This window comes from Anopheles cruzii, chromosome 2 (assembly GCF_943734635.1).
Source record: "Anopheles cruzii chromosome 2, idAnoCruzAS_RS32_06, whole genome shotgun sequence".
In the NCBI taxonomy this organism is placed as follows: Eukaryota; Metazoa; Arthropoda; class Insecta; order Diptera; family Culicidae; genus Anopheles; species Anopheles cruzii.
Window position 1 is genome coordinate 35,163,786 of NC_069144.1, and position 24,403 is coordinate 35,188,188.

General features: G+C 47.0%; 7 protein-coding genes across 7 annotated transcripts; 2 read left to right on the forward strand and 5 right to left on the reverse strand.

The window, feature by feature from the left end:
* The first annotated feature begins 830 nt into the window (after window positions 1-830).
* On the forward strand, window positions 831-2,947 carry LOC128268709 (serine protease easter-like). The gene is made up of 4 exons (XM_053005901.1): window positions 831-1,020; window positions 1,114-1,573; window positions 2,169-2,368; window positions 2,454-2,947. The coding sequence occupies exons 1-4, from the start codon at window positions 957-959 to the stop codon at window positions 2,870-2,872; spliced, it is 1,143 nt and encodes a 380-aa protein (XP_052861861.1). The 5' UTR covers window positions 831-956; the 3' UTR covers window positions 2,873-2,947.
* Window positions 2,948-3,838: 891 nt separating this feature from the next.
* On the forward strand, window positions 3,839-5,732 carry LOC128267346 (palmitoyltransferase ZDHHC16). The gene is made up of 6 exons (XM_053004159.1): window positions 3,839-3,964; window positions 4,032-4,179; window positions 4,245-4,436; window positions 4,519-4,636; window positions 4,705-4,916; window positions 4,992-5,732. The coding sequence occupies exons 1-6, from the start codon at window positions 3,918-3,920 to the stop codon at window positions 5,424-5,426; spliced, it is 1,152 nt and encodes a 383-aa protein (XP_052860119.1). The 5' UTR covers window positions 3,839-3,917; the 3' UTR covers window positions 5,427-5,732.
* Window positions 5,733-5,913: 181 nt separating this feature from the next.
* On the reverse strand, window positions 5,914-9,491 carry LOC128277423 (uncharacterized). The gene is made up of 8 exons (XM_053015876.1): window positions 9,338-9,491; window positions 9,067-9,271; window positions 8,388-8,989; window positions 7,914-8,316; window positions 7,710-7,840; window positions 7,490-7,605; window positions 6,508-7,423; window positions 5,914-6,440 (listed from the first exon to the last, which is right to left on the reverse strand). The coding sequence occupies exons 1-8, from the start codon at window positions 9,489-9,491 to the stop codon at window positions 6,124-6,126; spliced, it is 2,844 nt and encodes a 947-aa protein (XP_052871836.1). The 3' UTR covers window positions 5,914-6,123.
* A 694-nt stretch (window positions 9,492-10,185) lies between these two features.
* Window positions 10,186-11,331, reverse strand: LOC128268050 (serine protease snake-like). Its single transcript, XM_053005047.1, has 4 exons — window positions 11,218-11,331; window positions 10,651-11,145; window positions 10,402-10,582; window positions 10,186-10,310 (listed from the first exon to the last, which is right to left on the reverse strand). Exons 1-4 carry the CDS (start codon window positions 11,275-11,277, stop codon window positions 10,291-10,293), a joined length of 756 nt encoding a protein of 251 aa, XP_052861007.1. The 5' UTR covers window positions 11,278-11,331; the 3' UTR covers window positions 10,186-10,290.
* Window positions 11,332-12,942: 1,611 nt separating this feature from the next.
* Window positions 12,943-15,984, reverse strand: LOC128278948 (glutamyl aminopeptidase-like). Its single transcript, XM_053017670.1, has 5 exons — window positions 15,497-15,984; window positions 14,780-15,431; window positions 14,467-14,705; window positions 13,257-14,396; window positions 12,943-13,191 (listed from the first exon to the last, which is right to left on the reverse strand). The coding sequence occupies exons 1-5, from the start codon at window positions 15,982-15,984 to the stop codon at window positions 12,978-12,980; spliced, it is 2,733 nt and encodes a 910-aa protein (XP_052873630.1). The 3' UTR covers window positions 12,943-12,977.
* Window positions 15,985-16,908: 924 nt separating this feature from the next.
* Window positions 16,909-20,186, reverse strand: LOC128278949 (aminopeptidase Ey-like). The gene is made up of 6 exons (XM_053017671.1): window positions 19,438-20,186; window positions 18,790-19,294; window positions 18,475-18,713; window positions 17,741-18,404; window positions 17,163-17,662; window positions 16,909-17,020 (listed from the first exon to the last, which is right to left on the reverse strand). Exons 1-6 carry the CDS (start codon window positions 20,184-20,186, stop codon window positions 16,909-16,911), a joined length of 2,769 nt encoding a protein of 922 aa, XP_052873631.1.
* Window positions 20,187-20,615: 429 nt separating this feature from the next.
* Window positions 20,616-24,309, reverse strand: LOC128268933 (aminopeptidase N-like). The gene is made up of 5 exons (XM_053006246.1): window positions 23,744-24,309; window positions 23,208-23,654; window positions 22,585-22,925; window positions 21,204-22,516; window positions 20,616-21,140 (listed from the first exon to the last, which is right to left on the reverse strand). Exons 1-5 carry the CDS (start codon window positions 24,307-24,309, stop codon window positions 20,655-20,657), a joined length of 3,153 nt encoding a protein of 1,050 aa, XP_052862206.1. The 3' UTR covers window positions 20,616-20,654.
* Between the last annotated feature and the right edge of the window lie 94 nt (window positions 24,310-24,403).

Genomic DNA, 24,403 nt, shown 5'->3' on the forward strand with positions numbered 1-24,403 from the left:
GTGTTATGCCTTGTGTGTTAGATTTGTGTGTTAAATCCCAAGGTTTTCATATCAGATTATAGCTCACCATAGACTCAAATAAATAAATATATAATAGCTCACTTCCTTCGGCTAGTATGCTGCGAATAAATAAGTGGAGCATATAAACTTTTGGGGTTTTGTAGACCTTATCATTAACAATAAACTTGCCGCGATGTTTTATATTGAACAATCTCAACATGTTTTCTCTCTCAAACCCACTAATACCAAAAGAATCTGTCTATGATGAAGTACTCTGCTTGTGTTTATTACACGACAACCGTGGGAATTCCCATACGAAACGCGAAATTAGCATAGTCCCTCGGCACGAAGAAGTGATGTTTCTACGACTCCGCTACTTCGGGCATTGTCGGGTCCTGTTGCGGCTGAACTGACCGATCAAGTTCATCTTGGCAGGGGTCATCTTCCGATTGCTTGATAATCGAGTGATGCGGCGCCTGCCGGTTGTGTAGTGTTTGTTCCACACTGGCCTTGCAACAATATGGCCATTTATTCTAGAAGAGGGATAGTAGGAAGCAAGGAACTCACGATCTACTGGACACCACTGGTAGAACTACGAAGATAATACTAAAGAACTGATTCCACTGCAAAAATCATCAATTGATGCTGGAAATAGTAAGACTATACTTACAGAAAAAGTTGTCCACTTTCCATTCCCATTGTGCTTGATGGACCGGTGTGCGTATCATGGACCGACGAAGTGGTTCCGGACGATCCTCCGGACTGATCGACTGATCATTCGGTGTTTGTGCTTTACGCGGAAAGGGTTTCTTGTGTTGTGGATCCCCGAATCCACGGAGAGGAATCCACGGCATCTTATGTGCCCCAGGGTGTAAGATTAGTAGAAAAATCGATCCCAGAGAATATAGCTGGAATTTAATCTCAGCTTTATTATTTTTACTCGGTGTGGTGAAAATATGGCTTTCAAAGTTATGCTTACCTTGCTTTTGATAGCCACTCACCTATACAGTGTTCTATCACGTAAGTGTTCGGTTTAAGGCCGCAAAACTTGGGTTGGGTATCCTGAGGTAGTGCTGTGCTAATGTCAAGTTGTTTGTATTGTACTCCATGTAGAAAATGACCCGTCTTGCATGACGCCAACACAACAGAGCGGATTCTGTGTGCCAATTGAACGCTGTCGAAATATTATTAACATCATTAATTCACCAACACCACCGTCCAGGGGCGTACAGAATTACATTAATCGCGCTGCCTGCACTTTGCCTGGAGTGGAGCGTAGCATCTGCTGCCAGCCTGTAGAAGTTGCTCCTGCGGCGGCTCCGCTTGTCGTTCCGACGAGTAGCGTGCGTCCCCCGCTAAACTGGGGACTTCTGCCAAAGACAAATTGTGGCACGATCACCATCAACAGGATAGCAAACGCCAATGCAACGCGCGTCTTCGAATATCCGTGGATGGTGCTGCTGCGTTACGAAAAGGGTGGTGTTCTGCTGGACGGTTGCGGGGGATCGCTGATCAATAACCGCTACGTCTTAACGGCAGCACATTGCGTGCGAACATCGAGCACTCTAAAGCTGTAAGTAGTCATGAGTTCCTTCGCGCGCCATGTGAAACTATTAATTCATAGATAAGCCATCGGAGGTCAGATAGACTTTTGACTGCTTGGAAGGTCGTGGAACTAGTTTTACTACAGCCATTTGTTTGAGTTGTTATTCCTTTTGCGTTTTGATAAACAACATTTGTATCAACTAACAATTGAAACCAGACAACAAATTACCTTGATTTGATATGCAAGGTAGACAGGTTTCATAGATTTTCAATTAAAGCCAAGTTTTTGATTGTATACGAAGTAAAACCGAAGGGTTTTCCAGATACGTGATATTTCATTAAGGGTGATTTCTTAATATTCTTATGTGGCTAAAATAATGCCTAATTCAACAATCAGTGTTGAAATTGAAAGCTCCTCTTCTTTTTTGCTATGAGCTGATCCTACTGTCTGGTGACTGTGCATTTCACAACCGGAGGGCCTTTTCACAACGAATAACGAGCACTAACTGTAGTTGGATTGTAAGAAGCTAAGCAGTTTGAAAGGTGGAAGTTTTTAACTTTTATTTCGTAGGTTTATCAAATATAGCAGCAATATTATTAATTACATCTTTTCTTCACAATAGGTCTAAAGTGCGCCTAGGCGAGCACGATAAACTAAAGCCTGTTGATTGCCACGTGTATAGCGACGGTGAACAGGAATGTGCAGATCCAGCTATTGACGTTGATATAGAATCTACTGTCGTGCACGAAGAATACAACCGACCCATTAAATTCCGGCATGACATAGCTCTTATCCGCATGGCCCAAGAAGCCGAATATTCTGGTAAGACAACATTCTTAACCTAAATTTTTCACAGTCACATTTGGAATAAATATTTGATACATAATTGTTCGTTGTTTCCGGATAGATTCTGTTAAACCCATTTGCTTGCCAGTCAACGAGGACGTGCGACGAAAGACGTTGCTAAAATATATTCTGACAGGCTGGGGTACGACCGAGCAACAAGCACTTTCCGATGTTCTTCTACAGGCAGTCTTGAAAAACGTCCCGATACCGGAGTGCCAACAAAGAATGAGGGACAACTTCCTCAACGTTATGCTTTCGGAAGACTGGCAAATGTGTGCTGGTGGCGAAAACCAGGTCGACTCTTGTCGAGGAGATTCGGGTGGACCATTAGGCTTTAGTGTAGACATTTCAGGGGCCAGATTTGTTCAGTTCGGTATTGTTTCTGCCGGTGTTAAATCCTGCGGTGAGGAGAGCGTGCCTGGAATTTACACGCGTGTGTCGAGCTACATGGACTGGATAGTGGAAAATATGCGACCGTAAGGAATACGTGTTATCTCATGGTCGATTACTAAGAGAAAAAGGAGAAAACAGAAAATAAAACAAAACGAAAGTTATCACAAGCACTTTCATGTTGTTAACATACTGATAACTTTGTTTGTTGGGTGCGGTTGCTGTTCACCAAAGATCAGTTTGTCCTGCAGTTACCCCTATTTAGTAACCTAGTAAACCTAGTTGATAAATGGCCGTTACTTCCATGATCTATAACTGCAGGAAAGATTGATTTGCCCGTCACAATTTGGGCCCCTGACTTGCTAATCGCTTAGCATCTTATTTTCTTATCATTCACTGCTATTGGTCTTTATCTTTCATTATCAAGATTCATTTTTGATAAAGTTACTCGTTTTTGCTGTACATAAATTCATTAATGCACAACATTGCACAATATTATATATTGTTCGACGGTGGAATCATACGATTTATATCTGTTTGAGGATATTATCTCGTCATCTTCTTCTTAGGGCTTCTCTGTCGTGATAGGTGTTTCTTCTTCTTATCAATTACAACCGCTCTCGGTCTTCTTGTCATCGAAGCGTCTTGCCCTGCAGCAGAGACAATCTTAACTTATGTTGCTTACTGCAACGTTGTGTTTTTTCGGGCGGGGTTGTTGGCCCCGCACCAACACCTCTGCCACGCCGGTATCGGGAATCGAACCCAAGCCAGCCGCGTAACAACGGCAAGAGTTACCGACCACTGCGGAACGGGGCCTCAACTAAGTCTGATTCTATACCTCCCTGGTGGGTTTTCCATTTAAATTCAAAATCAATTTAGGATCAAACCGGAGAAACAGAGAGGTAAAAAAGCACGTTTGAAAGCTGTCAGAGAGCAGAAACACACACACACGCACAAACCATCTGTCAAATTCTGTACGGTGCTTTTTGACGTTTTTCTCGTTTTGTAAACACGTTCAGCATTGGGATCTTAGCAAAATATAAACAAATCGAAAGTGATGCGACCTTTTATTAGAAGTCTTGTTGGATTTTAGAATAGAAAAGGCACCGTGACTGCATATGGAAGAGAGTGAAGCATGAGTCGTATTCAGTGGCGAGTGCGGGAACTTCCCAAAACTATTTCGTAAGCATGTTTCATGTAATGGTAAACGGGAATATTTGATGGTAGTATACAACCTTGTGTTTTTTAGGCAAACGGTGCGGTTCCGTTGGCGGTATGGTAAGCAAATATTCCGCTCGCTAACCTACAATCATCACATGAACCAGTCATATGCGTCGGATGTTGTAATGGAACCTATTTTTTGGTTTGTGGACAATTTTACCCATCTTCTTGGACCGGTAAAAATATGCGTCCAATGTTTTAACTGCCCATACTCATAACAACTTTTCGCTCTTGTCTCTAGTTTTTTGTGTTTGCTGTTGTATGTCTGACAACTGCCGTGGTAGTCATTTGCTATTGGATAGGGTTGCCGTACTGGTGGAGTAGAAATCGTCACGTAACAGGGCTTCTGCTCATTGTCGGTCATTGGCTGCTGCTAAATGTGACTTACAATTTCTACAAGGCTGCCTCAGTATCACCAGGATATCCGCCGGAGGTGTGCGAATTACTCTGCCTATTTACCACTAAAACCTGCTATAGTCGAAATTTTCTCACAATGGTTGCACCTTTTCACACAGAAAGAACTTATCGCAGAAGCCGTTAGTATATGCAAAAAGTGCATTGCTCCAAAACCTCCTCGTACACATCACTGTTCAGTGTGCAATCGATGTGTCCTTAAAATGGATCACCATTGCCGTAGGTTTCACTTAACTGCTCGCTAATGGCAGATAATCGGTCCTCTCTACATTGTTCCATTGTTACAGCATGGCTAAACAACTGCGTCGGTTACCAAAATCATAGATACTTTTTCTTGTACATGCTGTACACCACGATCGGTACACTGTTCATAATCGGGTTTGGCTTCGAGTTCGGTTATGGTGTCTTGTTTCTGGAAGAAAATGGCGGCTGGAAGGAAGTAGAACCCTTGCATGGGCACCCAGTGCGGTTCAACCTATCCGGCCATATCATACCGGTGGTAAGTGAGCATTTATCTATGACGAGATTCTTTTCTTCAAATCCATCATTCGGTATCGCTGGTTATTGACTTTAGACTGAAATGAACGATTACGAACACGACGGAATGGCACCTGCCGAACATGATCTTCCTGTTCCACGTGGTAATGACTGGGCAACAACGTTACACGGAATCATCCTTTTCATGGCCCTCATCAACGTGGCTACACTTTTCGCGCTGGGTTCGCTGACCGCGTGGCATAGTACATTGATAACCCGAGGCGAAACCAGCATCGAGACACACATAAACAAGTCCGAAACGAAGCGTTTGGCAGCGATGAATAAAACATACCGCAATCCGTATGATTTTGGGCCACGCCAGAACTGGAAACTGTTTCTTGGGATACATAGAAAGCGTTCCTGGTGGCGTCACGTTTTGCTGCCGTCGTCGCATAAACCCGATGGAAATGGACTAACGTGGCTTACTTACGGAACAATCGGCGGGGTCGATGTTGATGATGAATGGCCATAGTGCAATAGAATGGTCTCGAGGTAGTTGTAGAGGATCGTGGTTCCTCTTACTCATCGTTTCGGGTATCAAGCTATTCCAGTGGTCTCAAACTCGCGGTCCGCGGAGTATATAATTACGTTATACTAGTCAGGATTGTCAGTAAAAAATCACAGAAAATGCTTCTTGTCGGTTCAGCTGCCGGCCCAGAAGTGACCGATACGATTTATTTCAAATCCAAACCACATCAAAGTGCGTAAAATTTAGTGTAAAACATTTTCTTTATGTGGTGCGGCCCGCTGACTAGCTGTTACTTTCCAATGCGGCCCACACGCAAATATGAGTTTGAGACCACTGAGCTAGTCATTGGTGATGTGTTCACGAGGATCTCAATGCTAATTGTAAGGGAATACTTCCATTTAATAAAGATTCTCTATACGTTTCACTCGTAAACCTTCGGATGGTACAGTAAGAAACGTTTATATGGAGTGCTGTTTAATATTTATTCAAAAAAGGCAACGCCCGATATCATTTTTGATCTTTGATGTTACGATTGATACATGAATTACAAAGTGTATACACATTTTACCAAGGAAAGATCAATACCGGATGCAAACCGTAGCTGTTAATATACTGTAAATGATAGAGTTACCGCAATATGGCTTCCGCATGGAGTGTTGTGAGGTCTTGCGAAACATATCTCACTCATTGGACGTCATCGCTAACGCTCAATGTTCTGCTTCAACCACTGTTGGTAAGCACCAAGGCGCGACAATATGGTAATCGTTTCGTCTTCGTTTGAATACGATGGACAACCAACGGTGTACGATGTTATTCCAACGACCAATGGAATGCTTGTGCCGTTGTATTTCACGATTCCTTCGACAGGATTGCCCGCCTGATCGGAGCACACAGTATTAGTAGCATAGTAGTTCTCGATACAAACGGATTCGCGATCAAGAATAGAATAGCTATTGCTGGCGAGACTGCGGCAATCCGCATTATACTTTGCACTTCTCGGATACACATTTATTCGTCCTATAATGAAAATATTGCTAATCGTTAGCTATACAAGACATAAAAATAGTGTGGAATGGCTACGTACCTTGTTTGTCATTTCCCAAGCTGTACAATTTCAGTGGAACCATATCAAGATTGGGCCAAACACAAGCTGGAAGTTTCGTGGATGAGAACTGCACCCGATTGTCCAAACGTACCAATGCCAAGTTATAACGGTATTCTATCCTTCGTTCCCACATGGGGTGAGTTATGGTTTGCGTGATTCCAAAAATGTCATTCGAACCGCTTTGTCCAAAGCGCACAGAACGAGGATCACGTGCAAATGCCAAACAACTAGCAGCACTTAGCACGTATACATCGCTTACCAGTACACCGGTGCAGGGCCACTCGTTCCGCTGCGCACTACCTATTGCAGCACCGTGAGGATACTCTCCATCACTCACAGGACGACCCTCCGATGGAATGCTTTCATACTCATCGGCCGGTGTTCTTTTATACTGCCTCCAGTAGGATACACAACTGTTTAGCTTATAACCAGACTGTTGTAGGCCACTGGGATTACTACTAGCAGTGTTAGCAGTTAAACGCGTTGGTCGCGTCAACGAGTTGGAATTGGCACAGCAAACAATTGGCTGGGCGCCATGTTGGCAAATCGTGATAGTCGAACCCATATTTTTCCTTGGGCAGGAATTGTATGACATGCAAATACCTCTTCTCATATCCGACAGAATACACGATTGGCGTTTGTATTCGTTATACTCTTCGCCAGATGATGGGAACAATAGTTGTCGTTTGCTTCTGCTTTGGATGATGTTTCGCTTCTTTCTGGTGGTGCTCCCCAGCACAATCGATTCGATCCATTGAATATGTGAGGAAATTTTTACGTAATATGCTTCGGTACCGAAACCACAATCACTTCCAGCCACAGTTAACCCGAATACATAGGCATAGTAGCGGTCATGATGCCAGATTTCTCGTTCCAACGGACCACCGTGTTCTATCTGTAAATAGTGGTACACATCATTTCTTCAGGTTATCAAACACTAGTTGGATGTTGCATTGCTCACCCGACACGTCCCAGGAACAAGGGGTTGACGATTGTTCGTACAAATTAACTTGTCGCTGGACCCTCCTCTACAGGGTGAGCTATCGGCACGCATCCTCGTCAATACTAGTGTACTGTCTTTGAAAGGATTTTTAGAGATTGTGAAGGTACGGTTTGCAATTCTTAAGTAATATTCATGCAATATAAAATAGGAAGCTGATTTAGCATTACTTCTAACTTACTGCTTGATCCCTGCTCGTTGTCCATGACAAAATTGTTCATATTGAATGGTCCCAAGCCGGACATTTCGTAGAACGGCAAAGCAACGGCATCAGAGTTCAGTATACACGCTGGAACTGCATTTTTTTGTATCCTAGCAAAAACGCAGAACAGTATAAGTATTTGGGTTACTGGCATAGTCGTCCGCGAAGTGTTCTCATCATTACTTTACGTTCGTTAATAACTTAACCAGTGCAATGTCATTTTCCAGCGCACCTCCTTCTCTGTAACTCGGATGTTTGATAAATCGTTCGATCTTTATGATTTGCCCTTGCGGATGGTTTTTGATGATGTCCAAATCGCCCACCTTCACGTAGTCAGGCGTTTTGTTGAGTATGAAACGATCGCAATGGGCCGCCGTGAGTACGTAATTCTCATTGATCAAAATACCACCGCAGTTCCATTGTATACGGCCATCGGTGCTGCTGTAACCAAGGTATACCCGGTGTTTGGCTACGGTTTCCAAATCCATGTAACTTTTCTCCGGCTCAATAAACACTTTATCGCCGGCCCGATTGGCAACCATTGCTTCTTCGATTTCGCGCTGATTAAGATGGCGTACGTAACAGGCTGAAAGTAGAAAAAAGCCAGCTCGCTTAATCGTTTTTCTGTTAGTAAAGGCATTAACAACCAGTCAGTACTTCGAACGTCGAAGGACTCTCCCGTTGCCCGCTGGATCCATTCAACGTACGGAGCTACCCTGGTGTACACGCCCGGTGCGGTTGTTCCGCAGAACCGGCCAAACGAGGTAATTCCAATAATGAAAGGAATTTGTCGATTGTTTGCCATCAGTTTTATCTGCAGTGGACCGCCGGAATCTCCACCGCACGTGTCCATCTTGTTGTCGAACGCACACATCTGACTGTCGAGTAAACCCTCTCGACGGGTACCACTCGTAGGATAGAACTTGCGGCAAGCCTCAGTTTCCACCGGTGATAGTTGCACCTTTAGAAGAATCGGTGTCCGCTCACCGCCGAAACTTGTTTGTCCAAAACCGGTCGCCTCCAACCGTCGGAACGGTACCGTGCTGCTCGTCCAAAGACATCCAGGAAGGACGGCACTCGTCAAGATTACGGACCGATCTAAGCGAATGACTGCGACATCGTGATACACGGAACGGAAGCTGTGGTCCGGATGTCGCGTGAAACTTTCGATGGCGTACTCTTGGGAAAATTGGTTCTGCGGATCGTACAGCCCGGCCGTGATGTTGATCACGCCTAAGCGCACCACGCTGGGTTGCTCGCTGTTAGAATAAGAATAAAAACAGATAAAAGAACATGAAACGGGAATGCGTCATGATTCGCTATCCAGGTGATCTACCCATCATCGTTGAGTGCGCAATGGGCGGCAGTTAGTACGTGTCGGGCTGTAATCAGGGAACCACCACAGTCGAATTGCAGCGAACCGTCGGCCTTCCGCCATCCAATGGCGGCCATATGGGCGAATTCCCCTTGCCGGGCGGGAACTCCATAGATGGGATACACGAGATAAAACTCTCCGTATTTGTGGTAGCGCAGATGACAATCTTGGTGAGAAACAACGGCAGTGTTATCCTTAAAGCAGGAGAAAAGGCTCCATTTGCCCTATTTACCGTTTAGCGTCTTGCGTATCGTCGGAATCGTTGCCGTGTTGATGTCGGTAGGAAAAACTTGCTCAGCCGGTTGTATACGACTGTCGATCGCAGGAAGGCTGATGAACCCAACCAGCAGAAGCAGCAGATTCAGTGGACGATTGTATTGTTCCATTTCGTTGAGACAGATTTCCTACGCCGGTTGAGAAGAACTTCTCTTGCTCACCGCTCACACGATACTAGTTTCTATAACGCGCCAAGAACTGAAGCACGTTGCAATGTACATTCAAACGCACACTTGTGTCGCCGATGCGAGCTGAAACGAAAGATTTAACGTGATGCCGACGATCGTATCATTCATCGTCAGAACCATCTTTATAGGATGAATCATGTGTGTGCGAACTTGAATACCCTAGCCTGTTTATCGGTTTTTTGTTTGAAGCACGCACTCCAAAATCCGGTTTTTACTCATGCTAGGTGTTAATGCACATTTGTGTGTTTTAGAAAAAAAGAAAAAAAAGTACCAACTGCGGTCGGTCGAGATAGGTTTTATAATTAACGGTAATTACAGCGCCATGTCAAGCGGTAATGGTTCTATCCAATCCACCATGGAACGGAGGAGTTATGCGTTTGATGTAGTGATTCCCGATCAGATCAACGATCAATTAATGAAGCAGTTTGTAAGAAAAACCCCTGTAAAAAATGTTAACACAAAGAGTTTACATTCGGTACCCAACGCACATCACATGATGATCGGATCGGATGATCAATTTAAACTGATTGTCCATTTCTGGATTTTAATATTCAATTTATTAGAACGGATATGTAATACAGTATTATTGGCGAATAAAACCATTCAACCATTCGTCAGCGTCACGTCCATTAAGAAGGTACTGGACATGAACAGGACTGCAATGAAGAATCCCCGCCTCACCGAGATGCTGGAGAAGGAGGGTCTTGCGCCTGCAGGTTTCTTAGTAACGACCAAAGCAATCTGCAACAAAGAATATCGGAACATTGAGAAAAGAGTAAGGCAAAACATGACTTAGCATTAACGTTCCACATGCATGTTTTACACGTTTTACCTGTTGCCCCAAGCTGTAGTTCAGTGACCGTTTCTAGCCACTCGTAGTAAGATCCATAGCGCGTGAATACGGCTGGACTCTTCGAGCCACAAGCCTTCCCGATCGATTTATGCCCGATCAGAAACGGAACGCTCTTACCGTTTCGTGCTAGCACCACTTGCAGTGGCGAACTGTGCATATTCTAATTGTAAAAGCAACATTTTCATAACATGGTCATGTTTTAGCGCCCTCGTCAGTTCATCTACTCACGGAACATTCCGATGTGTTTGAGTTCATTGCACAAAAGCAACACAGCAGCACACCGAAGCGGAGCTTAGGAATCGGATTGTAGTATTCGTGGCACTTCTCGGACGGCACCACGTCCAGTTCCGTTGTCTGGAGGGATAATCCGCGTCCGTCCGATCCATCGCCGACCATCTGCACGGTACCAGTTTTCATGTGTGGCTTGAGTATGCAAGCCGGTTTGTATTTACCGCTAGTTACCACCTCTGGGCTTGCGTCCAAAAAGAATACGGCCATATTGTGATACTCAAACTGCGGTTTGTACCGGTAGTGCAATGTGTGGTTGACTATGCGAAAGTGTTGCTCATCGTTCGATCCCGCGCCAAATCGCACCGTATCAAGTGGTGGCTGGTTTTTGGCGGTGACGCAATGTGCGCCGGCGACGATCACGTTGCGGCCAACGTAGGCTCCACCACAACGGAACTGCCGCTGTCCGCCTGAACCAGTCGATCCCAGAAGCACCTGCAAAGGCATTCGATAATACATCGGTTTCTACGGCAAACAGCTCTATTGCTTTTAGGTGAAATATTTTACAATATGTGATGTTTTGTCAGTGTTTCCCGGTGGTGTTCTTTGGGCTAAAGCTTGATGCATTGGCCCCGTTATGAACAGTGGCCATAGGAGCAGCAACAACGATACAACTACCTTCATTTTTCAAACACAAAACGAGACTAGCGGACGAGAGATGGGAGTGCAAAGGAATAACCCTAGAACCTGTTGACTGCGTGTAAGAGCGTGTTGGTGGCGGGTTTTCCCGTCGTTGATGCGCATACATGTTTACGTTTGAATACCTCGGAGCACGTGCGTTTGCTGAAAAACACGTTTGAATCAGTTCAACAACATATTTCAGGTATTTAGCATAAACATTATAAGATATGACGTAGATTTTCTGATGTTCTTCAACATGCAGCAGTATTCCAAAAAATCCGCTACATGTTAAATGTTAAATTGCTCACCCTGTACATCATTTTGCTCCTCGTACGATACAAACGATACAAACATACTTACTTACTATGTTTAACACTAGAAATACAGGTGTAAGACTATGAAATCGGAATTTTTCCAAAGAAAATTCTATTTCATTCAAAGTATGTGCCATCGTTAGCCCATCCGCCATATACGTTAGCCCATCGTTAGCCATCGTTAGCCCATCCCCATATTACATATTCCGCCCATCTTTTTGCTAAATTTTGGATGCCACGCCGAAAGAATTCTTCGTCTTTCGAAGCAAACCAATTAGTCATCCAATTTGGGGTTCCTCGTAGGAATCGAAGTGCTGCTTAGTCCATGTGTGTCCCATCAAGGAAAATGGGGGGTTCCCAGCCATGTGGTTTGATTGTATCTTGAACCAGTTTTGCTTTGTATCCAGGCGCATTGTTACGACCAATTCTGGTCGTTTTTCCATCAATACATGGTTCAGATTAATCATTTGTTGTCATCAGGGATCTATGTTAATGATTTCGCCAGGGTTTAGAAGCTTGTGATACACCACATCTTTCTGTCTCAATAACAAGTCTATTGGAGTCCTCCGGCGCTCTTTGCTTGTTATGTCAAAACCGCCATTTTGATTTTTTTTAATCCGCTTCTAGCACTGAGATCTTCCAAGAGAATAATCAACGTAAGCTCCGACAAGCATTTAATCCGATTCTATAGCAGTTTTCTTCAGCAGGTAGCAAAAAAGCAATGAGCCACGTAAAACGTTATTTTCAGGCACAAAACTCTACATGGTCTAACCTCTTCAAAGATAAGTTGCAAACCAAATTCAAATTGGTATACAGTTTCATTACCTGGTATAAAGCCCGGTCCACACGTTACGATGCATCGTTTCAGATCAACAAAATCTAATGCGTCGAGTATTAATTTCGGACCAATTTCCATACATGTGTGCGTGTGGATAGACATGTGTGCATCGTAGCGATAGCGGATCTGAAACGATGCATCGTTACGTGTGGACCGGGCTTAAACATTTCCAATTTTTTCAATACAACATTTTTTTTATATAACACTCATGAACATGTTTTTGTGACGAATCGATGATAGATATTGAACAACTACTATCTAATATCGTACCACTTGCCCCAACTCAATAAATAAGGATGATCACCAAAGATAGTATGTGGCAATAAATGATAAACCAGAAATAGCATATCATCGTCTGCCAAAAGTACGATTGGTTTACAACCATTTTAGTCGGCTGTCGTAGTATTAGTAGATGAAATCTATATTTATTGGTATGTCTTATCAATCTGCATACACTTGTGTTGTGCAAAGCGTCACCGATGTGAGCCGCCGGATTAGATTGTGACTCTTTGGCTCAAAACCGTTTTCAGAGGTTCCACGTTTCGTTCGATCCAGCGACGGTTTGCTGCAAGCTGTTGTTCGATTTCACTAGCCATGAAGGGAGTGTATTGCGACGTGACGGAGAGCAGCAGTTTCGCTTCGGACGAGTCAGTAATGTACCTAGCTAGATCCTGCAGTATCATTGCCAGCATGGATGGGCTCGTATTGCTGTGGTAAATAAATGCACCGAAGTTGGAGGTTAAGGGTTTCTAGTAAAAAAAGTAATAACTTACAGTTTTCTGCTTGAAAGCCCGTCCTTGATGAGCTGAATCAACTCTTCGGCGGACACATCCGAGTAGAGCATCAATCGTCGCAATTCCGTCGCTCGATCGGTTTCACTAAGCATGGGCAATCGTCTCATTAGGGTGTCCAGCACCACTGCATTGTCTTTGCCGGAGCAACTAAGCACTTCCTCGATGTATTTGCGGGAGAAGGAATCCTGTTCGGTCGATAGTGCGTGCATCAGTTGCGCTACAAATGACTGGCGGTCATCGATGCTAAGCTGCCGTAGTGTCACGCACTGAAGGGCAACTTCGGCTGGATCATGATAACTATCGCTTTGTCTGCGTGCTGCGTGAGCGATATCTTTGCAAGATTCACTGGCACTACAAGCCATTTCGATGGCGATCACTCGTAACTCTTCATCGAAAGAAGATTCTCGCATTCTTCGGGAAACGCCAAAACGTTCGAGCAGTGGAGTGGCCAACTGTGCAATAAAGGTTTGCATCAGCGACGAGGCTGTCTCATCGTGACGGAGCAGAGTCTGTAGCTCTTTAAAGTTTTCGTACGCAACCATCCACGGCGCGTAGTCTGCTTCCTGGCGTAGATAGGTCAGCAGCTCAAAAACGGCCTCGTAGTTCTCGCCAGTCCGGTAAGCAATGTGTAGTGTGTCATCTATCAATCGAGCACGTGCGGCCGGTTCAATAGAGCGATGATCCTCTTGCAATCTTTCAATCAGCTGGTTCAGTAGCGTTGGTTCGTAGTTAAGCCGGTAGTAGCCGGTCGCCTGAGAATTGAACTCTACGATCTCCCCGGCAGCTAATGGGATCGTATAGGCCACTTCTGACACATCCGGTGGCATCCAAAAGGCGACCCGGGTTTCGTACTGAGTGTTACTGGGTGTAGTAAACGAAATCGGTATCCACCAAGAACTTTGCGATGGATCTTCCTGAGGTTCCGCATAGTAACGCTTTTGGGTGAAGTAAAACTCGTCGCCATCGCGACGAACTTCCACTTCCGGTACGCCGGCTTGGTTGGACCACGATCGGAAGATGTCGTGCATCGACATGCTCAGCGGCAGAACGGCGTCCTCTTTGACAGCCTGCTCCAGTGCTGCGAAAAGATTGCTCTCTTCCACCACGCCATTCAGTTTACTGTCAAATAGTAGTGAAAATTAAATGTTTTTAAGCACCTGCAACACCACCAAGAAACTCGCGACATTACTTTTGCTGTACATAGTAACGAAGTCCTTTCTGGAATGTTAGTTCTCCGAATGCGTAGCTGAACATGCGCAGGACGCTGGCCGACTTGTCGTACGCAATCCGATCGAACAGATTACTGATACCTGCGCGTGTTTCCGTGTAGTACGTCATCGGTCGAACGTTTAGCAGGGCGTCTTGCGTGTATGCTCGCTGTAATGGCCCCGTCACGAATCTTTCCCTCAGGTTGAGTTCGGGGTGGCTCTGTGTAATGTCATACAATCAATGTTTCAGGGCACCACGCCAAATGACGGAATCGGGCAAACAGTTTTACTTACAATTGAGCCCACGTAGTACTGATAGAGCCGCGCAAAGCCCTCGTTTAGCCATAGGTAGCTCCACCACTTGGGAGCCAGCAGGTTGCCGAAGAACTGGTGCGTAAATTCGTGACCAATGATTGTCACTACACCTACCTGCTGCGATTCGCCCTGCGTATCCGGGTCGAAGTAAATGGACGTTTCCCGATATGTCACCAAACCCCAGTTCTCCATCGCTCCTGCTGCGTAGTCACTGTCCTTAATGGCAACATTATCGAGCTTGTTCATGTTGTAATGCTCCCCAAAATACTCTTCCATCGCCCGAATGAACTTCATTGACGCGTCGACGGAGTACGTGAGCAGGTGCGACGAAGCTGGTTTGGCCCAGGTCGCGATGGCCAGCTGTGGTTCCTTAAGAATTTCTCGTTCGTACACGAAATCGGACACTAGCCAGGCAACAAGGTAGGTTTGCATGCGGGGAGTTGTAGCAAAAGTGGTCAGCTTCTTTCCATCCGGTAGAAGCTGAATACCAAGCATCGGTGCGTTCGATCGTACATGATAATTCGTACCGGTGGCGATGCGAATGGAATAAGTAGTCTTTATGCCCGGTTCGTCATAACACGGGAACGATGTTCTCGCATCGACCGACTCAAACTGCGTCAATCCGAGATACCTGTACAATTGAAGAAAAACAACGTTACACTCCACTCTAAAATTCAGTACTTCAGCTGCGCGCACCTTGTTACTCCCTGGTCATCTTCATACGACGAGCGATAGAAACCGGACTGATCGTTGCGATCAATACTGTTGTTGAAGTCGATATCGAGTGTGTAGGAGCCACTGTTCGGAGCCAGTACCGAACTGGTTGTGATCACCAGGAACTCTTTCTCTACATCATAATCAACATCTTTCACGGGTAGCGCCAGATTTGCACTGTTACGTAAGATCAGCTGCGTGATAACACTGCGCATACTGTGCAGTACAATCTGATCGGTGGCCTCGAGCACGTTTATACGAATCTGCACATTACCACTGTATTCGAAGATCCCAACGTGAAGATCGGTGTCCAGGTATAGGCTGTAGTGCGTCGGAACGGTGCTGTTCGGTAACCGGAACGTGTCAAATGCACGTGCCCTCCCCGCAGACCTCGACTCAACGGTCGGCGGTGCTGCCGTTGCAAGCAGCACCAACCAAATGGCACATAAACTGACGGATTGCAGCTTCATTCTTCAACTGGCAGGCCGATTGTATGGAAGGAAGAATATATACTAACCGACCGGCAGCAGGCTCAATCGAAGAGTACTACCGATAACACAAATTGGTGGCGATTTACTATATTTGCATATCAAGTGGAATGTTTTACAACAATGGGGTTGCCAATATCTTATCACCAAACGATGACGAACAAGAGTCTAACGGAAAGCAGACTTCTGATAATTCCACATTGGATTGCTTGTTCTGCCTTGCCACGGTAGCCACTATCCGAAATGACATCGCTGGACGGGGAGAATTTGAAGGTGAAGAGGTCCCATTGAAGGTGGCAATACCCCGACAGTCTAATCGTTGCCCACTTTTACGACCAATTGATCCGCTTCCCTTCGGCACACTTCGTATCTGTTAACACTGCATGTTTGTTATCAGCGAGAGAAATTGGAAACGATACAATTGATTGTGAGTGCCTCGAGAGCACACACATGACATTGTTTTATTGGTATTTTGAGCGCTTTTGCAAGTTTCCCCAGTTGTAATGCTGCATCACTCTGCCTGGAATTGCATAAACAGTTGTACCAGCTGCAGGAGGAAAAGAAATTGAATCATATAAGGTTTTGTGACAGCGGTTCAATGGACAAGTAGTGATGAAAACATTAAACACATAGTGAGCTGATGGATTTGCTGACAATTAATGTTACTAAAAAAACACTCCGCATGGAATACTAAGTTATTCAATGTCGTTCGTGGATTATTATAATCGCTTCGTTGAACTTCTGTTTTTACGATGCACTGTGGCGTATGAAGCTGATACAGCGATGCCCACTGTCCCTTATGGCGCAGATCAAATGACGTTTGTAATGGTTCCTTATGGTTAACACACATGGATGATGATAATGGTGGAATGTAGTCAGGCTGAAGCCAAGAATTACACAAGTCTTTTAAGTACTATGTTCATCCCATTCGCTGCTCACCTCATAATGTAGCTCCACATTGTCTTCGCGTTGGGTGACTTCAACCACGATGTTTGCAAAGGCTGGATCGGTACCAAATCTGCAGGCGAAAGTAGCAAAAATAATAAAACACTTTAATCATTTGTTTCGCAACGCTAAATGTAGAGTTGAAACCATCAAAAATGTATCAAACGTTAATGGAGTTCACCCAACATTAGAGTTAGAGTGCAGCAGAAGCCTACCTTGGCAATATGTCTAGGGGATAGTTTGTCAACCACCGATTGAACGCTGCAAACCCGACAGCCGACTTTGAGTAGACAGATGTTAGTACTTCGTACCACTCTCCAGGCAAGTAGCTCGACTCGTTTTCGAACAAAGATCGAAGGAACGTGTCATGGAAGTCGGCATTTTCCGCACAGCCAAGTGCCGCGATTAGTTGTGACCGTTCCGCGCGATTCGTTGCCTCTTGCATTCGGGTCAGAATGCTGGTTAGGTCCGTAAGCGTTGCAGACACCATTCCACCGCAGTAGACACTTTCCTTGAGGTAGTCGGGTACTGCAACGGTGTTACTAAAGTCGCTAAGCATCCTAGTAAGTGCCTCCGTTCGACAGGCGACCACTCCCATCCGGCAGCTCCATTCGATAACGGTGCTTCGAAGCTGCTGGAATTCGTGCGGTTCCCCGGGGATGTCATCAAACTTTAGTTGCTCAAAAATGTTGCTGATTTGAGCCATGATGAAACGCTAAAAGAATCGAAAGGTGGTCCCATGAATTAATTTACAGTGGCATCAAACAGACACGTCGACTAGCAGGAAACCTACCGCAAAGGCGTCAAAATATGACGCAACGGGTACGAGGGCGTTTCGTAGCGCCCCAAGATTGTCGTTTGACAACGCTACCCTCCACGGAATGGAGTCGACCTCGGCTCCGGTGTATTGGAGCAAACTGAAGAAAATTGAGGCATCTAGGCGGTCACTGAAATAGAGCTTGCAACCATCGTCCAGTAGCTGGCCACGTGATGCTGCCGGTAGTGCCACAGGGTAGACGGTCATTTGCCGAATGAGACGAAGCCAAAGGTCTGTATCGTAGTTCACTCGGTAGTAGCCAGTTTGCTGAGGATTAACAAGAATCGAGGCACCGTCAGGTAGAGCAACGTCCAGGATCGACGCTTGAGAGGTTCCTTGGGGTAACCACAGCTGGTCGGTGCTGGGCGTAGCACCCTCCAGCAACACTTGGTAGGTGATGGGAATCCACCAAGTGCTACGATCACCCGCACTGTCCTCGTCGACATTCGTAGTGTAACGCTCCTGCCGGAAGACGAGCTCTCCGGATTGGTAGTGAACCGTCACGAGAGGATACCCCGGTTGGTAAACCCAGGGATGCATTATGGTCGCTACGTCGAGGCTGAGCGGAAGTGCCACATCTTCCGCTGCGGCGAACTGCAAGGATTCGAACAGATCGTCCGGTGTAACCGATCGCCCCTTGCTGAGTATGGGAGGATGAAAGGAGAAATCAATCACAGTTGCTGAGGAAGTTGCGGAAAGCATAACCGTACTTGTTTTGTATGTAATGGCGCACACCCTTGAGGAAGGCACGTTCGCCGAGCGCATGGTGAATCATCCGCAAAACGCTGCCACCCTTTTGGTAGGAAATGATGTCAAACATACGCTCGATATCGGCAGGCTTGTCAATCCAGTACGACAGAGGGCGAATGGTGCTGGCGCTGTCCACCAGCAGTGCCGTCTGCAGAGCCTCAACTGTAAAGGCGTCTTTGAAGCGAATGTTGGGCTCCACCTGTAGCAAGGGCACAAAGAATAATTTTTCTTTCTTTATCAATTCAATGATCGGAAATTGCGTTCAAGTTTCGTACCTCAGCACTCAGATAGTACTCGTAGAATGTGGCAAACCCCTCGCTGAGAAACAAATCCGACCACCAGTGGGGTGTGAGGAGATTGCCCAAAAACTGGTGGACGAACTCATGCACAATCGTTGCGATGACGTTCTCCTTATCGCGGTTCGTGCCGGTTGACTCATCGTACAACAAGAACGGCTCGGCATAGGTGACAAGTCCCCAATTTTCCATAGCGGCAAAGTACATATTGGGCACGGCCAGCTGGTCCAGCTTTGGGAGGTCGTACGTTTGGTTGAAGTGACGTTCCAGGACCCGAATAACTTCGGCTCCGCGATTCAATCCAAACGAACGGGCACTAGCGGACGAAGACTCCGGTGCCAGAAGCTCCATGTTGATGCTAGGTGCCTGCGAGTCCACCAGCATCACTCGGTCGCTAGCAAATCCGTCGATGATGGCGAATGCCACTAGATAGGTTGGCATGCTTGGCGTCGTTCGGAAGCGCGTTTGTTTAATACCATTGCCGCTACAATTTGGAAAAAAACGCGCAATGTGCGACCGTATGTTATCGTGATTATTCGAATTTCTGGACATTCGTTAGGGCCTTTGGTCTTCGAAACAATAGATGAGTAATACACTAATTGAAATAAGATATTTACATAAACTTACATGATTTTAATCGATGCCACCGGCATGTTGGAGTACACTTTCGTGTCGAAACCACTTTCAATGGAGATCGTGAACGGTGCCCGCAGGCCGGGTTCGTCGTAGCAAGGAAACGCACTTCGAGCATGGACGGCTTGAAACTGAGTCACGGCTCCATAACGCACGCCACCGGTCACTTCATCAGCAGGGTAGGTGATGCGGTAAAAACCAACGACATCGTCCCGGAGCACACTTTCAAAGTCTATTATTAGCTGGTAAACGGCTCCTTGCAGCAACTGAGTACTGGTAGTGATTGTAATCGTTTCCGTCTCAGGATCCGCCACGTACGGGTCGATTGGCAGATGAAGCTGATCGGAGTTCTGTAGCCTCACACCTGTTATACGACTTCCGCTGGAATGCAGAACGATCGAGCGAGTGGTGCGCAGAGCACGGATCCGCACCGAAACTCTACCGTTGTAATTGAAGTCTCCAAGGTGGACGCCGCCGGATCGCAGCTCCAGCACGTATGCTTCCGGTATTGTATCGTTCGGCAGTCGATACTGCTCCGAATCACGAGCTGACCAGCTTCTGCCGATCGTGCGTTCGATGAGGTTGAGCCGATTGCGGTCCAGCCGCTCAGGACGACTGGCAACGCCACCGATCGTACTGCGCGGAGCTTGTGACACTGTAGTAAACTGTGCCACAGTATACTCACTTCCGACGAACAACAGCGGCACAAGTAACCGAAGGGCTACCCACTGAAAGGATGGCATCTCTCCGGTGTGAAGCGATCGTCTAGGATGACTAAAGTGCTCACTGGCAATGCTGTGGCGTTTTTATGATGTGTCCGTATCAGGATAGCGTCACCGGGCGAAAACTTGGACAAAGATTGAAAGATATTTAATATCGTTTTTTTTTTTTTCGAAATCGATCATCAAACAATAGAAGCATGTGATGTAATGCGTCGCTCGCGTAAACATCGATGGTGTACAGTCATCGAGCTCATCGAGCGCTAAAATCACTTATCAGTGCCCTCTGGTTAGCCGATTAAGCACAATACCATACCAGTGCCCACGTTAAGCCACGATAAAGTCAAAAGTCGTTCATATCTGGATTTTTGCGTTTATTCAGTTGTTACTCTAGCGCTGATAAACCTATTACCTCAACAGCACCATTTCGTAACGGACAACTATCCTGCCGTACCGTTTCTCGTGCCAGGGACGGAATACGGAATGCTACCGTCACTGCAGCAAGACAAGACCGATGGCAAGGAGCACAGCCGCCATGGAAACGCCATGGATCATCGCTGCCCCTTCTGTAGTCGTTGACGTTGCCAGGGTTGTGGTGATAGTAACACTTTCAGTGGAAGTGGACGTACTACTCTCTGTAGTGGCTTCGGCAGTGGTAGTAGTGACCTCTTCGGTGGTTGTATCAGGAGCAGCCGTTACGGTTGTTCCAGGATCGGTAGTGGTGGGGGCCACGGTAGTGGTGGAGGCCACAGTAGTGGTGGGGGCAACGGTAGTGGTGCTGGCCACGGTAGTGGTGGTGGTGCTGGGGGCCTCCGTTGTCGTAGTTTGCAACTCTTTCATGTACTCCGTCAAGAATTCTGTCACCATCAGCCCTTGGAAACCATCCAGCCAGTCCAGGTTGGACTGTGCCGAGTTGCGCAAGTTGGTGGCTGTTGTGTCCGAGATTCGCGATCCGAGTGCAACGATGAGAGCCTCGAGCTAAGGATGAATGAATCACAAGTAGATTAGCGGACAGTCGGCTGTTGGTAGAACATATCTTACTTTGGCCTGTTCCTCGGCGTTATTGGTACGGCTTGCTATACCGGACAGGGCAGAGTTGAGGGTGTTCAGAGTCAGGGTATTCACGAACTCATTAACGATGGTCGCGTCCATCAGGAAATCAATTAGCGTGTCGACACCGACACGGCTGCCAGAGTAGACAGCCTGGACGATGCGCTGGCGTTCGTCCGTGCGGTAGTTAATCTCGACATTACCGAGCGCCGTCTCGAGAAGCGCCACCAGGTACTCCTTGTTCCAGGAGCATCCCAACGAATCGATCAGAACGGTTCGTTCGGCTAGATTTTTCGAGTCCATCATCTTGCGGTATAGGTACCGGTACTCGGCTTCTCCGGCCGTGCGCATGCCATAGCAATAGGTCACAGCAGCAATGTCCGGATGGACTGCAACTCCCCCGTTGGCCTCGACCGCGAGCAGTGCCTTGGTTCGGGACAGACAGTCTTCGTGCTCGAGGCGGCAGGCCCAGCTCGAGATCGTCTGCTTCAGATATTTATCTAGCAGTGTTTCATCGACCGCCACCGAGTTGATGGCTAGCGTGCCGTACACCGACTCAATAAGGAGGCCCACGAACGTGGAGAAGTCTCCATAAGCGTCGGTGCCCCGGAGCCGGTTGTTGTAGTAAGTCAGAGCGACATCAGCCGCCGCCCAGGGCGAGTAATCCAACTCGTTGCGCAGGTACGTCATCAGGCGCCACATTATGCGTAAATCCAACCGATCAGAGCGTGCCAACCAATACGCATCATCGATCAGCTGGGCACGATTCAGTCGATGGATGCTGTTGTGGTTCGTAACCAGTTCGTTCGTGATCAGCAGCCAGTTTTGTTCGTCATAATTGACGCGATAGTAGCCGACCTGCTGTTTGTTGAAAATGATCCACTCGGTCGGCGGAACGGTGCTCGTGAATCGCGCAGCCTTTGTCGCCAGCCACTCAAAGTTTATATTGGTAAAATCGGGCTGCGACTGGCTTGCAAAGTTGTACGGAATCATCCAGATGTTCGTGTTCGGTACTTTGCGGTCGGAATAGAAACGTTCCTGTGAGATGATCAACTCGCCGGTGTCGTACGAGCGGCGCACGCTCAGCACCGGATATCCTGGCTCGGTCGTCCAAGTCCGCATGATCTGACGTACGGTCACATCGGCCGGCAATACTCCTTGGCCTTGGATCGCCGATTGTAGCCCCTCGTACAGGTCCTCATCCGTCGCAACGTTCAACGCCCGGCTGTTCAAATACGATCGCAGACCTGCAGTCCAGTTATTTTCGCCGAGAACATGGCGCATCATGTTCAACACGCTGCCGGCTGCAGAATACCAGGAAACGGAACCGTCAAAAATGTGCCCCATTAAAACGCCATAGCAAAGCTCTTACACTTAGGATAGGCAACGCGATCGAACAGGGCCGATATTTCGGCCGGTGTACCGGCATTCCAGTTCATGGGCCTTGTGCTCTGCAGACCATCCGGCACCATGGCGGCCTGTATGACTTGCGTGGTGAACAGCTCCCAGTAATGCTCGCCCGGGTATGCCAGCTCTGTTGCGTAATACTCGTAGAGCGTTGCGAACCCTTCGTTCAGCCAAAGGAATTCCCACCACGCGGGACTTACCAGATCGCCGAACCATTGATGGGCGAACTCATGCGCTATGGTTGTCACGATGTTTGTTTTCGTGCGATAAGTGCTCACATCCGGGTTAAACAATAAATATTGTTCCCTGTGACGAGAGGACAAAATGCGGAAAAAACGGTCACACGATTGTTCTACAATGGCCTTTAGCAAACGTGGTGCTCGCTGCTAATCAGGGTTTTTCATCGATTTTTACAATCGATTCGTAATGACACAACACAATCTACCTTTATCGATCGGCGTCAGGCAAGTGGCGTCATTTATAACACCGATGCTAACACCACAGCGAAAGCCCTTCGGCCAGGCGACAAATCGTTCCTATTGTAAATCCGTTATCGAACGAACGCTATTCGAGCGCAATCATTATTACCTGTACGTGACTAGACCCCAATTTTCCATCGCTCCTGCCGCAAAGTCGGGAATCGCGATTTGGTCCATCTTCGGCATGTACTGCGCGTACGTAATTCCAAGATGGGTGTCGAGGGCAGCGAGAATTTTGTTGCCTGCTTCCAGTGCGAGAGTGGCCTCGTTGAACGCATTCTCTCGAACGAAGACGCGCTGTGTTCCTTGAGTGCGGAACAAGAAGTCGGATACGACGAATGCCAGCAAATAAGTCGACATCACGGGCGTAGTTTCGAACTTTGTCGTACGCATATCTCCATCAACGTTCGAGGACACGCTGGGCATGTTCGAGATGGCGGTGTAGAATGCCCCATTTATAATGGTGATGGCGAAGGTAGCCTTCAGGGAAGGTTCGTCGTAGCACGGGAACGCTCTGCGTGCGCTGGTTGATTCGAACTGCGTCGTTGCCAGATATCTGCAATCGACGGCGAAAGTAAATAGCAAAACACAGGACTCCGGTATACTAGCTGCAACTGATGAAGCTGTTTTGTAAGCGATCCTCACCTGCGCTCTCCCTGGTCGTCCACGTACGAAGAAACGTAAAATCCATCGTCGTTCGTCGATAAACGTCCTGTGTACGCGATCTCTAGCAGATAAAATCCTGGCTGAAGGGTTCTAGGAGCGGTGAGCTGAAGATGGGCTACTCGTGTGTCCGTCACAGGGACGACAGCCCCGATCACCACTGGAGCACCGCCTACTCCGTCCGGTAACGACGAAATTGTAGCCGTAGAAATCACTAAACCCACATTGTGCAGAACTATCTGGTCGGTCACTTCCAGCACTTGCAGTGTAATAGCGACGGACCCGAGAAACGTCCGCTCGTTGCGGTGAATTTCTGTGGTCAATTGTAAATCATAATGTATGGGCTGCGACGTTTTGGGCAGTCGGTAGGATTCGTCTACGTCCTGCGCTGGCACAATAGACGCCGTTGACTCGACTACGCTTGGGGCGATCTCTTCCTCATAAATCCCGCTGCTCTTGTGCGGAGGCCTATCGGCCGACACCCATTGTTCTGCGCCACTGAGAAGGCACCACAGGCCGATGGAAAGTACTGTCCAACCGCGCACCATACTTTCGATGGTACTTAAATGTACCGACCTAACTTAAGCACTGACTCACCGGTTTTGGGTCCCGCATGCTTTTAATACTCGACGATTGTTTAGA

Bases quoted from the DNA above. Each gene is read 5' to 3' on its own strand.
- LOC128268709 (XM_053005901.1), top strand. From the start codon at position 957: ATGGCTTTCAAAGTTATGCTTACCTTGCTTTTGATAGCCACTCACCTA. The intron at 1,574-2,168 runs GTAAGTAGTCAT...TCTTCACAATAG, and splicing joins ACATCGAGCACTCTAAAGCT to GTCTAAAGTGCGCCTAGGCG. The intron at 2,369-2,453 runs GTAAGACAACAT...GTTTCCGGATAG, and splicing joins CCAAGAAGCCGAATATTCTG to ATTCTGTTAAACCCATTTGC.
- LOC128267346 (XM_053004159.1), top strand. From the start codon at position 3,918: ATGAGTCGTATTCAGTGGCGAGTGCGGGAACTTCCCAAAACTATTTC. The intron at 3,965-4,031 runs GTAAGCATGTTT...TGTGTTTTTTAG, and splicing joins GAACTTCCCAAAACTATTTC to GCAAACGGTGCGGTTCCGTT. The intron at 4,180-4,244 runs GTAAAAATATGC...TCTTGTCTCTAG, and splicing joins TTACCCATCTTCTTGGACCG to TTTTTTGTGTTTGCTGTTGT.
- LOC128277423 (XM_053015876.1), bottom strand. From the start codon at position 9,491: ATGGAACAATACAATCGTCCACTGAATCTGCTGCTTCTGCTGGTTGGG. The intron at 7,606-7,709 runs GTAAGTTAGAAG...ATCCTTTCAAAG, and splicing joins CAACGAGCAGGGATCAAGCA to ACAGTACACTAGTATTGACG. The intron at 6,441-6,507 runs GTACGTAGCCAT...TTTTCATTATAG, and splicing joins CTTGGGAAATGACAAACAAG to GACGAATAAATGTGTATCCG.
- LOC128268050 (XM_053005047.1), bottom strand. From the start codon at position 11,277: ATGCATCAAGCTTTAGCCCAAAGAACACCACCGGGAAACACTGACAAA. The intron at 11,146-11,217 runs GTAAAATATTTC...ATGCCTTTGCAG, and splicing joins CTGACAAAACATCACATATT to GTGCTTCTGGGATCGACTGG. The intron at 10,583-10,650 runs GTGAGTAGATGA...TTTTACAATTAG, and splicing joins CAAACACATCGGAATGTTCC to AATATGCACAGTTCGCCACT.
- LOC128278948 (XM_053017670.1), bottom strand. From the start codon at position 15,984: ATGAAGCTGCAATCCGTCAGTTTATGTGCCATTTGGTTGGTGCTGCTT. The intron at 15,432-15,496 runs GTGCGCGCAGCT...TCAATTGTACAG, and splicing joins GATGACCAGGGAGTAACAAG to GTATCTCGGATTGACGCAGT. The intron at 14,397-14,466 runs GTAATGTCGCGA...ACTATTTGACAG, and splicing joins CGTTACTATGTACAGCAAAA to TAAACTGAATGGCGTGGTGG.
- LOC128278949 (XM_053017671.1), bottom strand. From the start codon at position 20,186: ATGCCATCCTTTCAGTGGGTAGCCCTTCGGTTACTTGTGCCGCTGTTG. The intron at 19,295-19,437 runs GTAAGTTTATGT...TCCAAATTGTAG, and splicing joins GTGGCATCGATTAAAATCAT to CGGCAATGGTATTAAACAAA. The intron at 18,714-18,789 runs GTACGAAACTTG...CCCTTGCTACAG, and splicing joins AGTACTATCTGAGTGCTGAG to GTGGAGCCCAACATTCGCTT.
- LOC128268933 (XM_053006246.1), bottom strand. From the start codon at position 24,309: ATGGTGCGCGGTTGGACAGTACTTTCCATCGGCCTGTGGTGCCTTCTC. The intron at 23,655-23,743 runs GTGAGGATCGCT...CGTCGATTGCAG, and splicing joins GACGACCAGGGAGAGCGCAG to ATATCTGGCAACGACGCAGT. The intron at 21,141-21,203 runs GTAAGATATGTT...ATTCATCCTTAG, and splicing joins ACGCCGAGGAACAGGCCAAA to CTCGAGGCTCTCATCGTTGC.